The sequence below is a fragment of the Hirundo rustica genome, chromosome 7 (genome assembly GCF_015227805.2).
Source record: "Hirundo rustica isolate bHirRus1 chromosome 7, bHirRus1.pri.v3, whole genome shotgun sequence".
In the NCBI taxonomy this organism is placed as follows: domain Eukaryota; kingdom Metazoa; phylum Chordata; class Aves; order Passeriformes; family Hirundinidae; genus Hirundo; species Hirundo rustica.
The window spans coordinates 23,088,470-23,112,494 of NC_053456.1; the positions used below are offsets into that span (position 1 = coordinate 23,088,470).

General features: G+C 37.8%; 1 protein-coding gene across 14 annotated transcripts in view; it reads right to left on the reverse strand.

Moving 5' to 3' along the window:
- Positions 1-10,075: 10,075 nt before the first annotated feature.
- SESTD1 (SEC14 and spectrin domain containing 1) overlaps positions 10,076-24,025 on the reverse strand; it is a 50,328-nt gene continuing 36,378 nt past the window's right edge. For all 14 annotated transcript variants that reach the window (XM_040069251.2, XM_040069244.2, XM_040069246.2 and 11 more), the window contains 8 exons: positions 21,391-21,585; positions 20,657-20,771; positions 19,343-19,502; positions 16,618-16,699; positions 16,174-16,296; positions 15,090-15,281; positions 13,178-13,299; positions 10,076-10,826 (listed from right to left, as the gene is read on the reverse strand). In XM_040069251.2, the coding sequence (XP_039925185.1) occupies positions 10,697-10,826; positions 13,178-13,299; positions 15,090-15,281; positions 16,174-16,296; positions 16,618-16,699; positions 19,343-19,502; positions 20,657-20,771; positions 21,391-21,585 (1,119 nt within the window). In that variant the 3' untranslated portion in view covers positions 10,076-10,696. The remainder of the gene's footprint in view (positions 10,827-13,177; positions 13,300-15,089; positions 15,282-16,173; positions 16,297-16,617; positions 16,700-19,342; positions 19,503-20,656; positions 20,772-21,390; positions 21,586-24,025) is intronic.

A 24,025-nucleotide genomic window follows, 5' to 3' on the forward strand; every position in this document is an offset into this window, starting at 1 on the left:
TCTCTCCTCCCAGTTTAGGTGACCCTTCACTCTACAAAGGTTAGCAGAAGACATTTCAGAATTCAAAACACATAAATCTAGAAATCTAGGAAGCATTGTCTACAATTAAAATAAACTCCCCCCCAGGTTTAAGTACTGTTTAAACCAAAGAGCAGTGGAGGTGGATTTGCCTGTTTCAGAAACATTTTTGCCCTCCACAGTAAAAACACCAACACCAGGAGTAGGTGATTTGTTCCTTGTTCTGGGTGCTCAAGCTGCTTAGGATCTGAGGGCTGCTGTCTGCAGTAGCAGGTGGGTAACTGCAAAAAGAGAAGTTCAAGGAACAGAAACCGGTACGGAGCCTTTCTATAGATCAGTGTTCCTCATGCTGCTTCCAAAGGACACCATGATGAGCGAGCTGCCTGCATGACAGCATGTACTATAAGACACCATGGTGTAATCCTGTGGGGACGTCATCTGGAATGAATGGATGCTTAGCCTAGTGGAAAACTTTAAGAAAATAAAGCCCCAAAGTGTGGTTTGTTGTTGTTGTTTTGGGTTTTTTTTGTTTGTTGTTTTTTGTGGGGTTTTTGTTGGTTTGTTTGTTTGTTTTAATACTCCTAGAGTGGCTTTTCTTATGGTCTAACTATGCAAAAAACTCTGGGCATGGGAAATTGAATGCAGGCTGATGTCATGTCATATAATGATAAGACAGCATTACCTTTCCTGTGTCATAGCTGGTGGTTTTCATTTCTTCTCCCAGAACCTGAAAAGTGAGGTGTTCTCCTCCCTTCTGGAGGTTTGAACCTACTCGGTTACTGAGAAGCTGTCATCTCCTCTATGCCTGCTTGTGTGGATGGGGTAGGGATGGGAGCCTTCAGCTGTCTTTTTGGGTAAGAAGTAACAGCAAAAAGGAGAGATGAAAAGCTCCCATTTTTATTGTGCAAGCTTCAGCTTTTGTTTGAAACACTACTCAGGTAGTGGCAATGTCCCTCAGTCTCATAATGGGCCATCAGTCATCTTTGCCCATGCTTGCTACTCCAGAGTGTCCTCACAGCTGAGCCTCTAGTGTTCCTGGAATGACTCCTTCCCCACACACAGATATACAAGAATCCAAGGTGCTCTCATGTCTTTTCCCATGAGAGGAGCCAACAGTCTGTCTCTGAACTGGGAGCATAAGGAACAGAGAGCTGTGCTAACTTGATGTTCTGCACATTTGCACACTTGGGCACCAGGACTGGGTATTCTATGCAGAGCAAGACCTGGGCACTTGAACAGGCAGCTGCTTCAGGAAGATTTCTGTCACAGCTCAGGGTCCTGAAGGGATTGATTTCAAAAGCACAGCAGCTCATACTGTCAGGCTAGAGACAGGTGTCACTTTTCCACACCACTGCGCCCAGTGCTGCAATGTCACCAGAAGCCTTCCTTCCCCAGAGATACGCACAGATTATCACTACCTTTACCTGGCTGTAGTAGCGGTCTGTCAGCATGTCCTTGTTGGATTTGTCTGCAGATTCCAGGGACAAGGACCCTGGACCAGCTCCAGAAGATGTGCACACCTTTGGAATCTCCCATGCTGTGATCCCAGGGTCTGAAAGCCCATCTTGGCAGTGCATTCCCATCTGACAGGCTGTTCAGGCTCCTTATACAGCTTATGTAGATGGATGCAATGCTGCATTCCTTTGCTTGGCCAGAATGTCCAGAACGCTTCTGTCAGAACGAAAGTATTTTCCCGTGAATAGCAGAATAATCTACCTTTGTTCATTGTTTCTGATTTCTCAAACCAGCTGACTCTGCAGTCAGCTCCTTGATTAAAGATCCCCATTGCTTAATTACCTTAAATTTCACACTTGAAAATAGACTGGCCTAGGATGATAATCACCATACCTTTGTTCGAAGAAAGGACAAAAATTGAGATCTAATGTAATGTTGGAGGCAAGATGTGATGATTTCACATTGTGGAGACAAAAAGCATTATGGTTGAAATTTGCAGTCAGAAACAAAACTGCACTTGGGGCCCTCTATATTTAATGGGGTCGGGGAAGACAGGGGAGGAAACACCAAATCAAGTACAGCCACGAACTTCTTGCATCTTTCAAACTGCACAAAGGTTTTTGCTTTGTTTTTGACCTTAACAGAGTTTCAATTTAGAATTCAGGAGGCGGAGTCCTGAGGCATACATTCTCAGGCATCACTTGCTTGATGCTATGGCCTGAGAGCAGTCCTGTGTTCTCACTGATGATAATAACATTGCTAGGGTGCTGAGGTAAAACTCTCATAATGCAAATATAACTTCCAGACTGAGGTTTTGACTGGCCATATTGAAAATGCATGGATGTTTTTACAGAAGGTTTACAGGAGAGTCATGCTGTCACTGCTGTGCACTAGGTTTTGCTCCAGTCTGTTCCTGTCCTCTAATCTGCAACTGACCATAACCACCGTGTTACTTTGAGGCCCTGAGGTAAAAGGTGTAGACCAAGAAGGTTTAAAATAATAGCAATAGTTGCAAGTCTTTACTGTTTCATATTTGTCTATTTTTGCACTGGTTGTTTAAAATCATGCAATATGCTTTACCGTACTAATCAGATTAAAAAAAAAAAAAAAAAACCAAAACAAAAAAAAACCACCTTAAGTAATCCTCTCAATTTGCATGATGGAATATTAGATTTAGACTTTTTTAACAGTTACGCAATTACTGTGGGTTATTTATTGTGCTATATCAAGAGAAATTTTATTTTTTAACTATTTCACTCCTCCATTTTTTAACTCACAGAGCTTAAATCCGACATAAGGAATTCCAGGAGAGAGTTGAAAGACTGAATTCCACATTTTAACGAGGTACCCCAGAATTTGGCCTAAATTAACAGACACTTTTGAGTCCTCTGTCCGCCTTTCATTACACGTAAGTCTTTTCAGAAGCAGAGACAGATTATGTACCGTAAGTCACCCCTTGTCAATGCAGCAGGATCTACAGTAACCATGTTTCAGAACCTTGCTTTTAGTTTTCCTGGGATAAAAATACCATGCAAGAGTACATCATAGGTTATGTATCTTTTTTTTTTGTCCACTTGATCTGATCTGATATTTGATAAGTATCCTGTAATTAAACTCCTTTCTCTACATTAGTGTTTCTCACTGTGATAGTCCTTCTTTTTGCAGGGTGTTTGATTAACTGACTTCAAAGGATGAGCTTGATCTTCCAAAACATCAAGGGCCACCTATTGAAACCAAAAGATTTTTATAAATATTGTCACTATCTGTGAAACACATCATTCACCAAATGGTTTTCCCACCTTTCTTTTTTTGCTTGCTACTGCTCTTCAGGTCTCGCTACTATATATATATGGAAAAACTCCATCATCTCAGTGTTCCAAGATGAAAATTATTTCAGCTGTGCTTTTAATATTCTTGGTGTTTGTGCACGATTTTCATGACGATAACATCTTGCCTTAATATTGATGAGGTTTCCGTTCTAGCACCACTGTGAAGTGGGGAATGCAGCTGTCACCCCTCCCAACACACAATGGCAGTACCAACCGTTTCATCCCAGAAGTAAACTCTTCTTTGGAAATGATAAAGAAACTATTTAAATGTCTGATGGATCACTTGCAAAGTCTTTGATGAAATTGCTGCTGAAGAGGAGAGTTTAGTGGTACAGACATATGGACATACCTCTGATGTAATCCAGAAGACAAAGCAATATCTAGAAAGAGGTGACATCTAACAGTGAATACAAAATCACTCAAAAAGTTCACATTTCCGCCACCTGCAGGAATAAATGCCCTGGCTTCTTCACATGTGGCTGGTTCTGCAGAGGCAATGCACCATGAAATGATGCCTGCAAACTGCAGCTACCTAACAAATTGGCCACAGGCGATGAGTGGAAATAAAAAGCCAACAAGGCTCATTGCACACGCGGCTCACTGCAGCCTTCTGATGCCGTTTCAAGCAAAACACTAATATTAACCCTGGCTTACATGTCACCATATTACTGTGTTCCTTTGGATACATTAGTCTTGGGGAAGAGGAGAGGAGGAAGGCCACGCTCTGAGAGGCACCAAGTGATATAAAGCAGACAGTGGCCATCACATTCACATCATCACCACTGATATGTGGAGTAGCACTCAGATGTGTTGAGTACATTGCACAATCCTCACCCTGCTGAGCCCGGCTTGCAGTTATCTACCATCCAATAGAGGCACACAGAGCTGTATACAGGGCCTGAGAAAAAGAACAGGCTGCTCTTAGTACCAGTTTAGAATATGGCTTGTTCCCAAGCCTCTGAAAGTCAGATTTATATCACACAATCGTATTAAATATCAAGTAACCATGCTGTAAGGCTTGCCTGTGAAAACTGCTGAGACACCATGAAAGCTACTCTCTTTCCTAGTAGTCTAAAAACCTTAAGGGGAGAATGGAATGTTAAAAGACACTTATCACAGATAAATCCTGGCACAGTATTTGAGAGAAAGGTCCTACTGGAGCTCAACAGCCCACTGGAAGTCTGCAGCCTCTCAGCCTTGGAGGCACAGGAATCATGAGCAATCCTGGCACGCCTGGAAATTCAGTAATGACAGTGGGAATATGTTGTCACCCGGCATCTGCAACTCATGCTAGGAAAAAGAACATGAGAAGCAGAAAACCCAAAATTCAGATGGTAACTCATTCACTGCAAACCAAGCATAACATAGTGAATCATGCCTGAAAATGACACCTCTGAAATTAACACATTGACTGCTCCTGCCAAAATGGAGAACACAAACAAATTAAAATCAGGGATTTGAAAGGTATTTGCTCATGCTTCATTCTGGTATAAAATGTCTCAAACTACAGGTCTTCTCTCAATTCCTCCAAAAGTCTGTTCTTAGAGCTAAGATAATGAAAATAAAATGGAGAGGAAAGCTTGTTTATAAATTATTAGAATGAACATTTGGTGTAAGCTGTAGGAAAAAGCTCAAAAGCTTTCAAGGCCCAATCTATAAACTTTTACATCCATTCAAATGGAGGCAGTGATTCTCAGGACTTCACTGAAGTCTCAGGGCTGTTCTACCATGAACTGCCACAGCTTTATTCCAAACAAAATACATATTTCCATGGAGCTGCCCAAGCATCTCGCTGTGTGTGTTCTATGACCTAGAGCTACCATGAAACCTCATTTTTGTTATTTTCTAAGCCACATGACACATGCTGCCTTATGACAGAGACAGTATTGTAGCATAGCAGACAGCATAAGACTGGGATTTGTAACATCAGGATCCTCAGAAGAGCCAAGTGTATTTATTTGTCATAAGCTGACGCCACGTTTTAGCAGGATGTGCAAAAGGCATCAGAGTCATCTGGGCCATGAACAGAACAGTTTGCTATAGAAGTTTGACACATTTAGGGCTAAATCTTTTCAAAGACAGAGTTGTAAATTCTGAGTTATTAGAAAGTAGGGGTGGTTACATTAGGTCCACTCAAACATTTCAAGCACAGATGTATGAGCTTAGTAAATCAATAGGATATTTTACATAGCTTGCAGTATTCCCCCCGTTACATACAAATCAAATGTGCATTGAGAGGTTTCCCAACAGGAACTTGCATCAGTGGTGTCTGATAGCAATTATCAGCCAGCTTCTGGTGGAAAAGATAAAAGCCTTCCTAACACGTAAAAAAATGTTTAACACTGTAGAATTATAAATAAAAATGCCTAACAGTTTTAAATTAAGCTTTTAGGGACACTTACTTTGAAGCCTATTTTGTCTGTTAGTTACCTATGCACAAAAAGGCAGTTTCTCCTCGGCATTCAGGCATCACAACACATTTGATGTTTCAATGCTGTCATTAAACTGCCAATGAAACTGCATTATTATTTTAAAAACTGTAGTTTATCTACAGTAAAAAGAATGTAAATTATATACACAACTTTTGCTAACACCACCAATTGTTTCCACTTAACAACCTTCTCTCAAAGTATTCCAAAATGATACCAAATAAAGTTTCCTTTGCTTTTCTTCACACTTCAAAAGTCTGAAATATTAGTCCCACCCTTTGGCCTATAAATTGTAAATATCACTAGTATCTGGAAAATTAGCTGAAATTTTCCCATTGAACCTAAATTAATCTTGGAATCACAGAAAAACAGTCCTAAAATACCGTGTTTTTGGGAGATCTGTATAAAGGCACCCATTAGAAGTGGGAAATAAATCTCCTTTTTCTGTGGTTATTTAGTCTTACCTGTATTTTCACACAGTGAACCTTCACAACAAAACCACCTCCATTGAGCATCAGATGAAAATTATCTTGAAGTACACCTTGAATCCATAGCTTTGCAGAAAGCATGCAATTAGATTTTTAATAGAATTTTCAATTAAGATGCAGTCTTGACAGGCATCAGTACTATAATGATCCCATCCACTATTTAACTGAAGGAAACAAAAGTGGGATTACTGTGGAAATTAATAATTTTTAAATTACATCCCACAACATTTTCCCAGCATCTGATTTTGATTCTGCAGAAGGAACTCTGCAATTGCCTGCACTGGTGCACATCAGAAAATTGTGGAAATAGCACACTACAGAAGACTCAATCCACCGAGACTCAATATGACTGTGCAAGGAATCACAAATAGTGTAACTGCTTGACTATTTGCCTTTTTATCTTATTTCAGAATGTATCAGTTCTTCACAAACCTGGAAAAGATGATAACTCTCCAAAGAGATAATGAATTAATTAATTACTTGGAACAATGTTATGCAAATTCCAGATACCCAAACAGTTTTTGGCTCTGCAGCTCACATTCAGATACTTTTGCAGCTATTACGTATGTATGATTTAACAACCCAGCATTTTTACAGTCCTAACTCACTTTTTACCAATACAGCAATCTGTAGACATACTAAGTCAACACTTCAGAAGTTAGGAATCACCAAAACTTTGCTTTCATCCATTTCTCAGGATTTTAGCTTCAAAGCTACTTGAGAATTTCCTCTATAGCTCCACAAGCTTTTCTTCTTCCTCTTTCTTAATAATCTTCTTAAACAGATTAAAGTTATCCTGTAGAAAGAATTCAGGAAATGACAGGCTATTATAACACCATTACATGTCATTACTGTTGCAGAAAGCCCATGACAACCTCACTTTGTTATCATGACCTACTGACACTTTTATTTTTTTACTGTTATGGAAAAAAAATCTTCCCATCTTTTTGTCAGCTGGCACTGATAGCCTTGGCTAGCACGATGGAATAAGAAGTGCTATACGATCCTGCTCTGCACACAGCCCTCCTCCACCCACTGCTGCACCTGCAGAGTGGCTTTATTTGAACGCTAAATCAGTCACTCACACATAGAAGTCCATGGGCCAAATCTGGGGTTTTTTTCCAAGAAAAATGTAACCTCATTAATCCTACCAAACACAATATAAAGTTAAGCAGTGAACAGCGCCAAACACTTTTATGGATACTAATACAACAGTCCACACACCTCTTGCAATAAAAGAGCTTGAAGGTAGAAGCGTTTTCCATGGTTGTCAGTCTGTGCAAGTGATGCCCCAGGAAAAAGGGATGGCATTTACCAAGTCAATCACCTTTCCATTCACTGTCACAAAAAGCACACTCAGGATTACATCACCAGCAAGAGTAACAAAATAGTTATCATATTTTGAAACATTTCAAATTCATCCAAATTTGGGTAACAGGAACACAGAAAATCTTGGTGCTCATTTCCTTACCATGAACAGAACTGACTCCATCACTTCCAAGTCATTAGTTGTAATATACCAAGGGGCATAACAATTACAGTTCTTACAATCAGCCCTTCCATTTCTGTGGCTATCTCCCCACCTCACACCTAGCAGCACTGTATCCTCCACTGAAGGTGATCGCTGTTTAAAAAATCCAAAATGCATTTGCATCTTTTGCAACTCCATTGTTTGAATTATTTTTGCAACCAATAAAATGCAGAGCGAGAGCTACAAGTAGAGGCACCACTTCTGTTCGCAGTAGTAAATGCACAGACAAGTAACAATGGATTACTTGAGCACAGGGTTTTTTGCTTTTTAGCAAGTCTGTATCTCATTGACTTTGTGTGCTACTAAAGGTTGTTTATTTCTAAAGGTTCAGTAGCAAGTACAACTAGAGGATGGAGTAAGGGTAAAGACCAGCACAAAAATCCCTCCCTCAATCAGTTACATTCAATAGCAGTATTAACAGAAAATGTTTATTCAATTGTTTCAGTAAGCTAGGAATTCTCTTGCGTTCATAGGATTTGAAACATCTGGCAGACTCACAAGCAACACGAGTTAGAAAACTACTTGCCCTCATTCCTGATACACAGAAAATGGGCAAATGGCAAAGCGATGGTCAACAGCCCTTTGCCAGACACTTGATTTGCCTAAAGGCAAGGAATTTCAGAGGAAGCGAGCAGAAAGGCAGAACAAAAGCTGGCATAGCCCAAGATGCTGTATAGGAGACTCAATTAGAGTCAACAGGGTGAAAGTCAGGATCCACTGGCCCCTAGGAATGTCAAATAACAGATAAGAGCAGTGTCAATATTGGACTCCACACGCTGAGCCAAAATTAACATCAGGGTCACTGGGGTGAGCAGTCATCAGTTCCAAGTTGTGCATGCAGCTGTCACAGGAATGAGTGAAGAGCTTCTGATACTGCCCTGGGTTCGCATACAGTATTGAGCCCCTAAACAAAGTAAAAAACCCACAAATTTTAAATCACATTCTTTTATAACCAAAAAACCAAACTGTACTAACCCATGACACCCCCAAATAAAATAAAAACCTGAAAATAATTTAAAATGTTTGTAACACTTGCTTTCTCTAATATTTTAATGAGATTTTATACTGCAAACCATAATTTACCATAAACAGATTCAATTTACAAATGCTGCAGAACTGGAAACACGGGGCTTATTAAGGACTATATTAATTTACTTTTGTGATTGCACTTTATATTAAATATATGCATACTTTTCATGTTTGGGTTTTTTCTAAATGAATTTATATCCTCCAAATATTAGCTGTAATAACATCAGCTTTCTGAAATGCAATTAAACAACTAAATTAAATTTGAAAGGATTATATAAAAAAAGTCTCTTCATAAATAAGGTCTGTAAAACTTCAGTTATTTTTAAATTAATATTAATGTAATATCATACCATTGCATTACATGCATAAAAAAAATTGTATTTCCTCTGCCAAAATATCCAAAGAGGAAAAATACCTTCATCACTGAATTTACAGGTAAGCCATTCATTTGGAAGTACTACTTTTTAAATAAATGGCTTGATTTGAATCATCGCTTTCCTCTTGAGAAAATCCATGAAACTAAGAAAAAGAAGTAAATATAATATTTGAATAACAGATCCAGCAGGAAAATCTGCAGTGCAATAGCAATGCCTGTAGGAAGAGAGCATTATCTTCATAGTGAGCAAAGTATAATATGATAATGGAGTTCTCAGACCTACAGTTGTTTGCTCCACACACAGTACTCTAAAATGGCCAGATCCCACACCATCTTCCAAAAATAGAACTGATGTATCCAGGCTGCATCCTGAAGATTAAGAAGTTAACCAAGCCATGCACACAGCTGATTTGGTTTCAATCCAATTCCCTTCTCTGAATAAATTTCATTTTATTACTAATCTCTCGGTTTTAAGTTATGAACCTCATGTTAATTTCTCTTTCATTACATGAAAACCTTTAACCGCAAAGGTACCAACAGGGATATTCACATGATTGAGGATTTTTTGTTCAAAGGGAAACAAAGGACTTAGAAATAAAGCACAGGAGACATGTGCCAAACTTACAAGGGAACAAAACTATGATTAGTGTAACACTGACTTATGCAAATACTATCTTACTTTTGTGCAAGTATTGCTATCAGAAAGAAAGAAAAAAATAGCCTGGACTTTCACACCCATCAATAAAGTTCAACAGCAGTTCCCTTATATTCCATATAATACATTACAGCTACAATGTATTTCATAAGAAAAATTATACAGACTTTACAAATATATTGGGGGAGTAATTATTTTTACTACCATTTATCATAAAAATCTAATATAAACAGTATTTGGAAATAGAGACCAGAACAAATTTATCTTAGATTTTAAAAAGATGATTTTTATTAAGCACAAACAGCTTTTAATACATTATCAATACAAATAAGAAAACATCTGTTTAATGAATTTGATATATCAAAGATCTGATGGGCAGGTTGCATACTGGCACAATAAAAATGAATTTTTTTTTTTTTTTTAAGTATTTCAAATTAAAATTACAGGGTTTCCACAGTCTACACTGCAGGTACTTTCCTTACAGTCTAAAATTACTACATCACCTGGGCATGGGGGAAGCAATGAACTAGAGTTTCATAATACGGAACTTCTAACACTTTAATTAGCACCACTCAAAGCTTGCATCAGCTGTCTAACTAAGAAGCAGCTGACAGGTCAGGTAAAGCTTTACAGCAAATTTCAGTGCAAAGTTTACAGTTCCTTTTCATAAGATACTTGGAGTCTATGGTTTCATAGCATGTTAAATAATTATGGCTTGATAGATGTACAGTATTAAGATGCTGAGAACATTTACTCTGAAAAAAAGATGAGACTTGTAATAGCTGTGAAATGCATTTTAATATATTATATCAAATTCTGTAATATGCAAACAACATGCTGGATTACAAACTGAAGTCCCGTTATGAATTCATAGACAAGGTCAGTATTAGCTCTCTGGAGTAGTGGCTTCTGGTTGTCTCAGCTGCTGCTTTTTCAGGCTAACTAACTTCATCTTCTCTCTAATGTGTTCAGCTGCAGAAGCCATATCACTTGGGCTCCCAAAGTACTGCTCAGACCTAGAAAAAAACCAAACCACAATAGATTATCAGTAATAAATAAGTCAATACATGAATACACCTGTTAACTGCAGTAGAAAACACAAAGCAGATAAGAAAAATAGCCACTTTTTCCTCTTGTCATTCAAAAGCCACCTTTAAAAGGCTTTGGAGACTTAGTGACTTTGGAGAATTAGGAGACTCAACAGCAAATTTTTATGAAATTGTTACAAATACTTAGTGAGCCTTTCATACCCAGAAGACGCTCTCGAACAAAAGTTTGAAGGTGGGAGACACTGGCACAGGTTGCCCAGAGAAGCTGTCCCTGGAGGTATTCAAGGCCAGGTTGGATGGGGCTTTGAGCAACCTGCTCTAGTGGAAGGTGCTCCTGCCCATGGCAGGGGGATTGGAACTGGATCATTTTTAATGTCCTTTCCAACCCAAACCATTCTGTGATTTGAACAGCAAGGCACTATTCTATAAGCACAACTGGATGCTTCCCAACACTCTTTCTTACCTTCCTTCTCTGGCTCTCCCTCAAGTCAGTCTGACAATTCTGCAAACTGTGACAACTTGTGATACCTGTCTGTACATGAATTCTGAGTCTATAAAGCTGCTGCATTATTACAAGACTCTTCACAAGTGAAGTCAACCACATGCTGTCAAATTATGCCATCTACCTCTCAAACGGAAAGGAACACTGTGTAATGGTTGTGTAATTCAAATGCAAGAAAGAACAGCTGAAATGTTAGAGAAACCACTAACCAAGCTGTCAGCAGAGGGAGGGTTTAAACAGGAAATGAATTTCAGAAGAACAGGTATTAAATTGAGTTACAAAGCAGAGAAGCTGTACACTTCGGAAATGGCAGTCGGACAAAGGACTTTCAGACAGGTAGAAGTGGACAGAAAAGTTATTCTGTGCAGGAATGGACTCATTTGAGGATGTAGCTGGTCAGACTGCATGACTGCACATGGATCACAGCATTTCCTCATACAGGGCAGAAGCCATGAGCAGGACAGGGAACAGGGACCTGCACCTCCAAAAAGATACTGGCAAAAGTCTGAAAAGGTGAACAGGCTGATGAAAATGCTCCTAAGCATTTATGATATTTTGCATGTTAAATCTCAAGCTGTTTCTAATAATAAACAATTCCTTTGCAAACCGTTTGTTAAGCACTCCAAAATCAGAACACCGGGACGACCAGGGGGTCCTGAGATACAGGACAACTACAATACCATTTTTGTGAAGGGGGATAAGCAAAACTCTAGTGGAATGCTAGAGGGGTCAGAAATAATGCTCAGGACTGAACAACTGCTACTTTTACCAGGTCACTAGAATCTGCTGTACAGAAGTTATATAAAAATACTTCAACAAATACTTCTTAATCTGGTTTTGGGTCAGTTTTTTGTCTTTTTTTTTTTTTTTTTTTTTTTTTTTTTTTTTTGGTTTGTTTGTTTTCCCCACAGCTAAAAAATCCTCCACTATTTTCAAACAGACTATTGAATGAACAGTAAAACTCACTACTAATTCAGGCCTGGGACCATCTTCACGATTAGCACTCTGTATTGAAGGATCTAGACTGCAGAAGGCATATGGCATTTTGGAAATAAGATGACAATAAATTTTCATGACCAGCTTCCTGCAACTGTATTTTTTCAGACAGATTTCATATAACCCTTAATGCAGTTGCCTGATGCTATCTCATAAGGTTTCAGCCTCCAATTCAATATACTTATTTCAGACATTCTTCATTATGGTGTGGCATCCTACACACCAGAGACTTGTTTCATAGCTTGGCTGTAACTCACATAGAAATTAACTACAAGCTCAGCATAACAATAGACATCATTAAACACAGTTTTATTATGGCTGAGATTCCAAATTCAATTTGCAATTGTAGCTCAAAAGAACTACCAATTTGAAGTTAGTATGAATACTTCTTGAGGGAAGTACTGGTTTGTTTACTGAATAAATCAAATACAAATTTATCTTCCATATGCTGGCTTAGAGAGATAGAATTGCAAATAAATAAGTAGAATTCTCATCTGGTATCTTTTTTTCAGGGAGAAGATATGGTCATTCTTCTGTTACTTCTGCATACTGAGCTGATGCAAAGACTGCATAAATCTAATAATCATTCAGTGTGAAAAAGTCACTAGTTTAAAAAGGCAGTTCATCAATACTCATTAAAAATTCTTTCCTGAATCTTTTTCACAGAAAGCAGGCAGGTCCTATTTCAAACTTTATAAAAACAATGTACTCACTTTTCTATTTCAGCAATAACCCTTCAGGATTCTTCTACATATGAGACTGTTATAAAACTTTACCAAAAGCATTATTCCAAAGGTATTAGAAAAGCCATTCTACATACCCATCAGGATAAACTACAGGCACTGTTAGTCTGTCCAACAGTGATTTCCCAACTGCTTCAATTTCATCAAATTGATCCATGTCATTAAAAGCTTCAGGCTGCTCTGGACATTCCTGCAAAATCTGTTTAATAAAAGTAAGGAAATACAGAATAAAGTACGCAAGGGATAGCATATAGTTTTTAAAGTGCCATTAACTGGCAGAGTGAATGTTGTTCTGGCATTTTTGCTGCCACATTTACATGAGATCAACTAACATGTAAGTCAAGAAAAGAAAATATTGATTAAGGTCCATTAAGGAGACAGTCCAGGGCTACCACTATTTTGTAGGAGAATGTTTTATGTTACTTCTGAGAGGGAATAAAAAGTAGTCTTCCTAGACAATATTCCTGCAACAAATAGGAAATGCATGAAAATAGTGACCGACCTCATTAAACATACAAGACAGTAATGTAAAGTGGAAACCCCATAGTTAATGAAGAGTCCCTCACAACAGGCTTCAAAACTAAAAGCCGTATCTGGCACAGAACAGGTAGGACTAAAAAAATCTGAACACAAGTCTTTCCAGATGGGATTGTGACTCTGTTTTCTTCCATTTCTCACTTTTTTCCAAAGCTGTGTGGATATTAACAGTCTATTTTCCACACAGACTCATTAATATATGTCATTAATATACTCAATAATATAGTGAAAGGAGAATTATGTTTTTGAACAAGAGCATTGTTTTGTCAGCCATTAATTTACTTTTCTTTAAACTTAAGACTGCTTAAACCCAGCAATTAACTACTGCAACAATGAAAGAATGCTCATAATATGGATTGAGAGATTCCACTCTTTTAGGAGTTTATGAACCACTGAAATCTAATTTGATATCAGGTAAATATCTGGAAGCATAGATGATATATTTCTGCTTTTATGAACCTCCATCAACTCCGATTGCCTGCAAATTCAAAATATCTTCCACTAATACAAATAAGAAATGAATAAAACTAAGGAGCATATAAATTAAACTTTGAATCCATTCTCTTTCAATGACAGAATGGATTTATTTGACCATGTGCAAGATTTGGGGTTTTTTGCAGTTACATGCAATTTTATTGTCAATATTTGAGATACATACTCTAAACTGATTTTTTAAAACATACTGCTTCACAAAAAAAAGCAGTTGTGGACAAAAAGGTCCTACCCCTCATGACCTACACTAAAGGACACTGTCTCAAATTCAAGCATTTGAAAGATCTCAACATTTTCCCCCTTCAGCAAGCTGATTCTGAATAGCAGCTTCCTCATCACATTGCTGTTGACTGCTCATTCTCCACTGTGCTTCTTGCATCACCTGACTGGGTGCAGCAGTGGGACATTTGGTCACAGGAGTCTGAAAACCATACCAAGGCAGAGGTGTGTTCAAGGAGAAAGCACATTCAAAATAAAGACAGCATGTGTGGAAACTAAAGTGGCAAAAGCTGCCTTCATTTACAGCTTGTGAGAAGGTTATCCCATCCAAAATCCATACAGCTTAAAGGGCAATACACCTTTAACTCTCCAAAGGACTTAAATGACCTGATAGCTTTGTATCATACCTTCCACAAAGAAGTGTTCCCGGCTTTTAACAGTTACAGTCTAAAAGACACCAAGAAATGCTTTACCATCAATATTAGAGTTCCCATTCGAAAAGTGCTGTTCTCCTTTTTGTTAAGCAGGCTTTATACCAATACAGGTATATGAAAAATTATGACATCAAGTACTGAAGTTAATGATTGGGAAAATATACTTAAATTCTTCTTTCTACCCTTTCTCTTTTTTTTAATATTTAGAAAGGGTAAATGTACACACTGGCAACGTCATTATTTCTTACAGCTTGTTTGCCTGAACTCAGGTAAGAAATTTTTCTTCTTAATAAAACACAGCGCTCACCTTTTCAGCAGTTGAATGAAATGCAACAGCTGTTTCCAAGCGGTGTACTCTTTCTTCAGAAGTCACTGTAAACTGTTTCCACACTCTGTTCAGCCTGGGAAGTGTGTCCCCGGAGGACCTTGAAGTGCATCGCAAGGACTGGCACAGGACCACTGTTGCCTGCAGTAACTGCCTCCCATAATCGTAAGTACTCTAAAATTTGGAGGGGATGGGAGAGTAAGTGCATGTAAAAACTCTGCACTTTACCTGGGAGTGAAATAGCATCTTAAAGCAACAGCAGGCAAGTTTATGGAAGCTCAACAATTTAGGTTCACAAAGTACACTGAACTAATTTGGTCTACTAGGAAATGCTGATGAAGTAAGAATAAAATTGGAATGACCAAACAGTGCTTTCACTCTTAAAAAAAAAATCCAATATCTGCTGCTGCCTAGCACTCACACTGGCTAAAGAAGAGACCTTCCCAAAAATACCAAATAGCTGTTTGAATCTTCCAAGGGATATTTGATATCCACTGCTGAGAGGACTGTCTCCCGGACTTCACTGGCACCATGTCTATGGCCAGCCAGCATCCAGGTGCCCTGAGGCACATCACTGTAACAGCAAATGACCCTTCTGTCATCATCAGCTCTTATTCATCAAAAGCAAAAATCAGTTCCAGTGCTACAGGTGGAATTAGAAAACATCACATCTCTTAATTAACAAGTCCAAATTAGACACGCCTAAAAGCAGTGAACAACTGACAAAGCACCTGACCCGGTGTTTGGGTCCAGCTTGTCAAAAGTAATTTTAAAGACTGTTTGAGATATGTCCTTCACAAAAGCCAATGAACTTCGGTTGTTTGCACTGCCGGTGTGAAGGTTAACTAAGGTAGTGACCTGCAGCATTGCTGCTCTTGATAGAACTGCAACATCTCTTTAGGCCAATCACAACTGCAGCCATCAATTTCTTCACTCAGGCATTGAGGCAAACGAGTGAGACCAGTGACAGCTGTTCAATGACTGTCCATACAGATACTGATTCTGTCTAGGAGAAGATGTGAAAATGCACAAACCCCATACTGCTAAAGAAAATAACACATTTCACCTGTGCAACATCAACAAATTTTCGATGTTTCTCCAGTAAAACTTTTGTTTCTTGAGCATCATCGCCCAGTCGAATGTGTGTCTTCAGCAGAGCATCCAACAGTTCACTTAACCATTCTACTGCCTTAAAAACAAACCAAAAGAATAAAAAAATAAAGTTAAAAAGAAATTAAACCAGAAGGGTGATGTTACTTCATTACTAGCATATACTTTTGATACAGAAAATAACTTGAATGAGCTGTCACAAGCTGGTAGATCATACATGCAATCCCCTAATATACTATTTTCGGACATTGTTATATCCCTTATTTTCACTGTACATATTCCCTAAATATAACTACATTTGAAAGTCACAAAAAAAGTAACGTAAAACTACCTGCCCCCAGAAATCAACCCAGTGGACTACAAAGACTGGAATGATGAAATTTGAGAGGTATTTCCATACCTGAGCAGCATCCTCTTCACATTTAAATAACTGCACCATCTGAAGCATCTTCAGTCGCCGCACATCCACCATATCCTCACACCTGAAAGAGCAGCACAGGAAGACTCATCAACACATACACAGCAGAAATAAAACACTTTGACACTGACAACAACGTTTTTAAGTGAGAAACATTAGGATAGAAGCGTTCATGGAAAGGTGATCAAAGCTGCTTAGCCTGGCCAAAATATCTAATACTGCCGAGAACAATAAGAAACTTGTAATAAATAGAATTGAGCACCCCAAGTCACCAAAACCATGTTCCTCAAGATTCCTGATACAGCTAAGCTGAAGGCAACAACACCAGAGACAGTTACAAGGTCTTGCAGCAGCATCCAGGTTCCTTACCTGCACTGGTAAGCTCTTGCAGCACAAAGGCTTAAGTGGCTAAGACAGACTTTATCCTACTAAAATTCAGATGAAAGATGGCTTCAACTGGCATAATTCTGAATTGAAATGTTTGTTAGGGGCAATGTTTTCGTATGAACATGATGAGGCTGTTTAAAAGATAATACATTTTTCCATTTTTCTTCTTAGCTGATTAAAGATGGTAATATTGGAACCCTTAGATGATGATGTCCTCTGCTTTACTTGTCAGGAAGCATTTCAAAATCTAATTGATATAAAAACTGACCCTAATTACCTTGTTCTGAGTTGAGCACAGTTCACAGTTCCTCCTCCAGAATTCCAATAGGTGTTGAAAATCGTTCCCTTTCCACAATGAGACCTAAGCTAACACACCTAGCAGAATGCTTTCCACTTCAATTTCAGAGCCTACTAAGCAGACAGCAAAACTCATGCTCCTGTTCAGCACAAATGGAATTACTAATGTCAACAACAGTTGGCTTTATAAGCAAATATAGAAGACTGTGTACACGATCTTTTTCAAACTGGATGCAAACATAAGCCCTTCCAAAGAACAGTTTGTTAGCATGCTGTGTTTTATTAGATGTCCTGCAACGTTTACAGAAAGGACATTGACTGCTCCAACAATTCAGGAAAACACTTTATAGGTTCCAAAATCATAAATAAAAATAAACCTTACAACACATATGTATGTAACTAACAAGAAATATTCAAAGAACTTGGAAAAAAAATTAAATGTTGCAAAAAATACTACTACATGCTACTGAGAGATACTTAGTCTTCTTACTTTTTTGTCTCTCATCCAGGCTAAAAAACTTTGTTTAATCATTCACCATCTGAAAGCTGCTTCATACCTTTGTCTGGAAATATTATTCATGTTTTAGTCCTCTAACTGACTTCCCACAATTCTATAACCCTTGTGAGAATAGGGACCAGAATTGTGTAACACAAACAGAAATGGACTACCAGTCCATACAGTGACACAATGACATTCTTCTTTCAGTTTTTTATTCCTTTCCTAATAATTCGCAGCATTCTACTTGCTTTTCCCTGTGTGTTTGAACACTGAAGCAATTTCTGCAAGTTTTCCAATGTTTATCTTGGAGCTCACAGCTGATTCAGAGTCCATTACTGGGTATATAAAGTCCCTCCTTCTCCCATGTACATCTCTTTTTTCAGTGTGGAATTCCATTTGTCATTTTATTGCACAGTGACACATGCTCTGTAGCTTTTTGCAGCTGGTCCTCTAAACACAAGTAGTGTTTGAATTAATAGGATTCAAAGGGCACACTTAAAACAATATTTTCTCTTAGCACTACGAAACACATGGTTTCTTACACTAAGCTCCCTAAGAAAACAGTTTATGAATAGTAGAATTAATTTGTAAAATGGGCAATTTGATGCTTGCTAGACCTTGTTGGTGCCTAAAGGCACCTTTTTGCTCAGCCAATGCCCTCAAACTTCAGGCCCTTTCTATGCACAGTATTGCATGGTCTCAGGACAATATTCCAGAAATAATACTGGCAACAGCATCTAAGTCTTTCACACTGTTGAGCAGAAAAACAGAGGCAGTACTACAGAAAATCCAGTACTGCTACATCTTTAATTACAAATAATCAAATTTTGGAGGAAGAGGACAATGGCAAAATCCATCCTTCTTATAAATGCAACTCTATTCAACATTTTTCCCAACTGCAATTTAATTCCTCACTCTATATAATTTTCCAAAACTCATAAACCCCACGTCCTGGGGTGACTGCATGGTCCAGTACCCCATCATCTGTTCTTCTGAAAACCGAAAATCTGTGCCTCCATTTTGTACCCTGTCCCCTCCAATACCATCACATTTGTCTTCCTATCTTCAGGAATGAAAACACTATACTCAAAGGATAGAGCTTGTGATAATGAGAATAAAAATGGCTGTTTAATATGTAATTTTACATGCATCACCACCTCTGTAGTCATATCACACTTCCATCTCAAACTGCTAACATACAAAAGATGCCTCTTGTGTATTTTCATAACTCCATATAATAGGAATGTATAATTTTTGAGCATTTACAAGCACAGGAAAGCATTCAAGTACTCCATCCAGTACCAAAATATAAAAGGTGCTTGTTTTTAGGAATATGGTTACTAACAACAGGTTAGTCAGGGAAGTTTTCTGTCCCATTCAAAGATACTATGAATATAAATTACAGTTGTAATACATCCCTTAACTGAACATAAAGCAAAATGGGCTCTTTAAAACAAACTAAATTGTATAAAAAGTGACTTGTTAACACACAAAAATCTTTATGATTGGAATTGTTGCTCTCACCTTTGTTTTCTTAGCTGCATATCTTCCATCACTCCTTGGATATGGTCCACATTTTCTTTGTTTTCAATGGTCACATCTTTCCCATAGGCCCATGATGCCTGGTTAGATATCTGATCCAGAAGACTTTGACCTTTCTCACGCAAGCCTTGCAAGCCTAAGTCTAATAAGAGAAGGGGGAAAAAGAAGGTCAATAATCACTCAGAATTTTCGTGGGTTTTTTCCTCAATGGAGAGAGAGAAAAATGCAACAGAATCACACATGGATGAAGACTGGAACCTGGAAAATGAAAATGACATTACTATTTCCTTCACTGGCCTTTCCAACTCAACTCAGGTTTGAGTGACCATTTGTCTATATTAACAGAGAACTAAGGCTTTGCTATTTTATGACCCAGCAGATAACAAGAAAAGGAATAGAAGTTGACAGTGTGTTAGCTTTTCAGCATATACATAGCCAATTAATGTCTTTCATCCACACAGTTACATAATTCCTAAAATAGTTATCACTGCTAAGCACTTGCAGCCTAAGTGTTCTTCCAGTGCTGGCAGAAGTTACTACTTTATAATACATCTGATATGGCTGATACAATTTTCTACACTGAAATTTGCCAACCCTTGGGATCTGCTGTTACATCTCTCATCTGGCAGCTCTACTGTTTTCCTGAAGGAATATCTCATTTATGCATCAAACTGTTATGTTCCAATCGTACCTACTTCTACCATAAATTATTTTTCTTTGCAGCTCTTTCTCCCACAATTTAATGAACAAGCTGATCACCGTAGACCCATTCCAACTGAAATAATCAATTCCATATGCTTGACAGTGTAACAACCTTCAATGTGCCATTTATTAACAGATACATTCAAAGTTACTGCAAAACACCCAGTACAAGCATTCTAAAACTGAGTGGATAAAACCTTAATCATCAAGGCATCAGTGCTGGAGACAAAAAATCATCTAAGCACTATAATCCCAAGTCACTAAAGAAGATTAACAGGGGAGAGGAGTCTGTTTACAGATGTAATGTATGATAACAGCATATAACAAATATATATATATACACACATATATATTAGATGTAAAACATTTAAAAGAAAACAGTTCCAGATCATTTCCCCAGACAAACATACTACACAGCAGATGGCATAAGCCAGCCCAAAGTAACTCAGTGGAACATTACATGTGAGGATTCAGAAGTCATAAGATCTTTTCCCCCTGCTTTTTTGGTGATTTTTTAAAAGGGATTACTGTTTCTCTCCCTGTAATGCACTCACTAGAGTGGGTGTGTCTGAAATGCAGAGATATCTTGCTTACCAACACTTTTCAATTTCTCTTCCAGTAGTTTCAATGTCTGCTGAATTGATGCTCCATCTGCTGGTGCTACATCCACGCACAACATTCCCAGTAAACCATCCAATTGCTGAGACAACTAAAATGTAAGAACATAAATGCTGATATTTAAAAAGAAGTTTGAGCTTCAGATGGTTGGGTCTACAATCTTCTAAATGCTTGGAAATTTGTCATTTTCAAATTTCTCTCTGCAGCTACAGGAAATGGAAGTCAAGATGAAAGATAAATTACCCATCTGCATTGTAGAAATCCAAGAGCATGCATGCCTAGATGGTGGGAGAGTAAGAAGCCATGATTCTATTTGTATTTAGGAAAAATATAGGAAAGGAACATGTCACGTTACAAAAAGAAGCTATGAAAAGTACAACAAATTCCAGTTCAATTAATGCATATGCTTGTAAATAAAAAATAAAAGAGGGGCAAAAAAGTAACTTTTCAACTAGTAACCTTTTTATTTCAAATACTGCTGAAATGTAAGACAGTACGAAGTACTTCCCTCCAAAAAAACAGGGGGAGCCGATTTTCTTAGTGTTTCAATTACAGTAAATGACGACTTACAGCATTTTCTAAGTGACATTACACTTCCCCTCATCTCCCTGAATATTTTTCCGATGGTTTCAACATTTCCAATACTAATACTAATTCAACAATTCCAATACTAGACAGCACCTTAAAAAAAATTTAAAAGAAAGACTTACATCCTGGGCAACACTGTGGAATTCAAGTGCTGCTTGTAATAGGTTCTGCCTGAATTCCAGCTGACTGGCCTGCCTGTAACACACATCACTCAGCTGTTGCTGCAATGCCTTCAATTCCACAAGGTCCTCCTCATCCCCTGCATTTAGAAGAGCTGCTATCTGCTGATTAAGCTCAACATAAACGGCAAACCACTCCTAGAAACACAAGAAGATGAAGGATTAAAAATGCCAAATACAATTTTATTTCTCTTAAATGGTATACATCCAACTGCAGGCTAATAAGTAATCAGATTGAAAAAGGAGGTTATTACAGATTGCACTACCTCACAGAGAAGGAAAAAATATTCCTGATTTCAAATCAACTCTCAATAATGTGTTTAGTAGATGCTAATACACGCATTGTCGAATAAAAAATTTAGTGCAGAAAGATGGGAAGAGTTCAAAGCATGGCTCCTAGTCCCAGCACAAACTTCCACCAAAAGGGGAATTCCATCATTTTAAAACCAATTTCTAGTGCTTAAATGTCTGTACTGGTATACTGAAACAAAAGATGACTTTTGCCAAGTGATCAGCTATTATAAAAAGCTTTCACGGGACTATCCAGTGACATGGTTGAAACTAGCAATAATTTTCTTAAAATATTTAGAAAAAATACTGCTGTTGACAAAGTGGAACTAATCTATCTTATGAACAAAAGAGTCCACAGAAACTTCAAAATGATCCTTGTTTCTTATTTAAGGAAAGCTTTATACTATTTAATTCTAATTGTGCAGGTTTGTTTTTCACATAGCTTGATTACTGAAAACACACATAATATTCAGTTATGCTGTCCTGTTGGTGTATTTGCAGAGGAAAATAGTTCAAATATTTAAAATTTTGGGGGGATTCAAAAACAGCTTGATACATCCAGATCACATTCACATCTTGCATGACTGAGATGCCTGTAAAGCAAAATGTGTTTGCTCAACAGCTCTAATTTTGACCTTGAAGAGTCCTATGCATTTCTGTGGAACAGCACCATCTACTGGCCTGCAATATTTGATTTAATTTGTATTCTTCTCTCACTCCTATTGTGGTGTTTAGAATTTCCTAAATTATGCCTTCAGCTTTTGCATCATTTAGTTACAAATCATGCAAAACAGAGTATAAATATCCATATTCTGATTTTTTTTTCTTTTTTTTCCCCCAAGCTGCCTCTACCATCTGCTCACAGGAAAAAAGATAGTATAAAAAGAGCAAGGAGGGAAACAAAGAGAAAGTAATGAAAAAGTTAAATCAGCAATCAGTCAAAAATTTAGGAGCAGAATAAATCTCTCATCTGTCCCAAAAGGGGAAACTATGATGACATAATGTGATGACATCTTCCATTGTGAAATGTACTTTAGATACACAGATTCAGCATAACCAGAACACAGCTCTTCGACACTGAACATACAAATCCAGCTATATGTGACATATAAACTATAATGTGAGAAGTCAAAAAATTTTAGATTAATATGTTTAGGGCTTTTGGAGTTGTTTTTACTTCAGTATTTATTTTCAGCATTAAAGTAAGTAAGAGTTGAAGTAATTGATTTTGATCAGGCTATCAGTAAAATTAAGATACCAGCAAACCAGGTATAAAAAGTGTGTTTCTCATCTTTTTCATGGGAGAAGTTAGGCACAGTTGTATGCGATAGCTCAAACCCACAGATCAAAGACCTGCTCAAGAACAACAGTTCTAGAGTACTGCTCATGAACAAAACTATCAGAAAATTAAACCCCCCCAAAAATCCAACCACCATCTCTCCACAATGGAAATTATTTTTTTCACTTCAGAGTAAATTGAAGTAAAAAAGTATCTTCAAAACAAATCAAACATTTTTGCAAGTCTTTTCAAAATACTATAATTAACGTTAAACAGAAAGTGATTAAAGAAATCCAAGCGTACAAACTGTGAATTCAACTATTAGGAGAGAAAAAACAGGTAAACCATGAGAGAGGAAGCATACACTAAAAATCAAAGGAAAAGTACAGTTTTCTAGCACTGTTGACAAAAATGGTTTTAATCTCTAAACAGGCAGCTAAATTTAAGGTAGTGGTCTTCCAATTACTTCTTTTAACATAAAATTAAGGTGGGTTTTTTGTCTGTTACTTCGCAAACTCCTGCCAGCACCTGAGAACCAAGCTGTGTTCTATGCTGCCAGTGCTTCAGCAGCTTGCCAGCTTCAGTGGGATTTCAATGATTTCAAGGACTGAATTTAGCCCCAACTAAACCACAGATCTCTGCTATAGATATCCAAGTGAGAACAAAGTACGTTCAGTCTTGTTTTCCTTTTTCAGTTTGAAATACCAATGTAACTTAAAGAAACTCAAATCTATTTTTGTCAATGAATTAGGTAGTCTAGGGTGTTTGTGGGTTTTTTCGTTTTTTTCCCTTTCCAATTAGGTCTTCATTTGCATGATGTTTTACCCTTCAGAAGGCACGGGTTTCCACACTGCTTGAAGAGTTTGAAGCAATGACAAGACAGAGGAGATGGGATTCACTTAACCAAACACGGACACGTACACTGCTGCATCCAGCAAGGAAACCATACTCACTGAAGGTGGACTCAGTAGAACAAGTGTTGTCTCGGGTGCTGTGTTTGTCAGACTA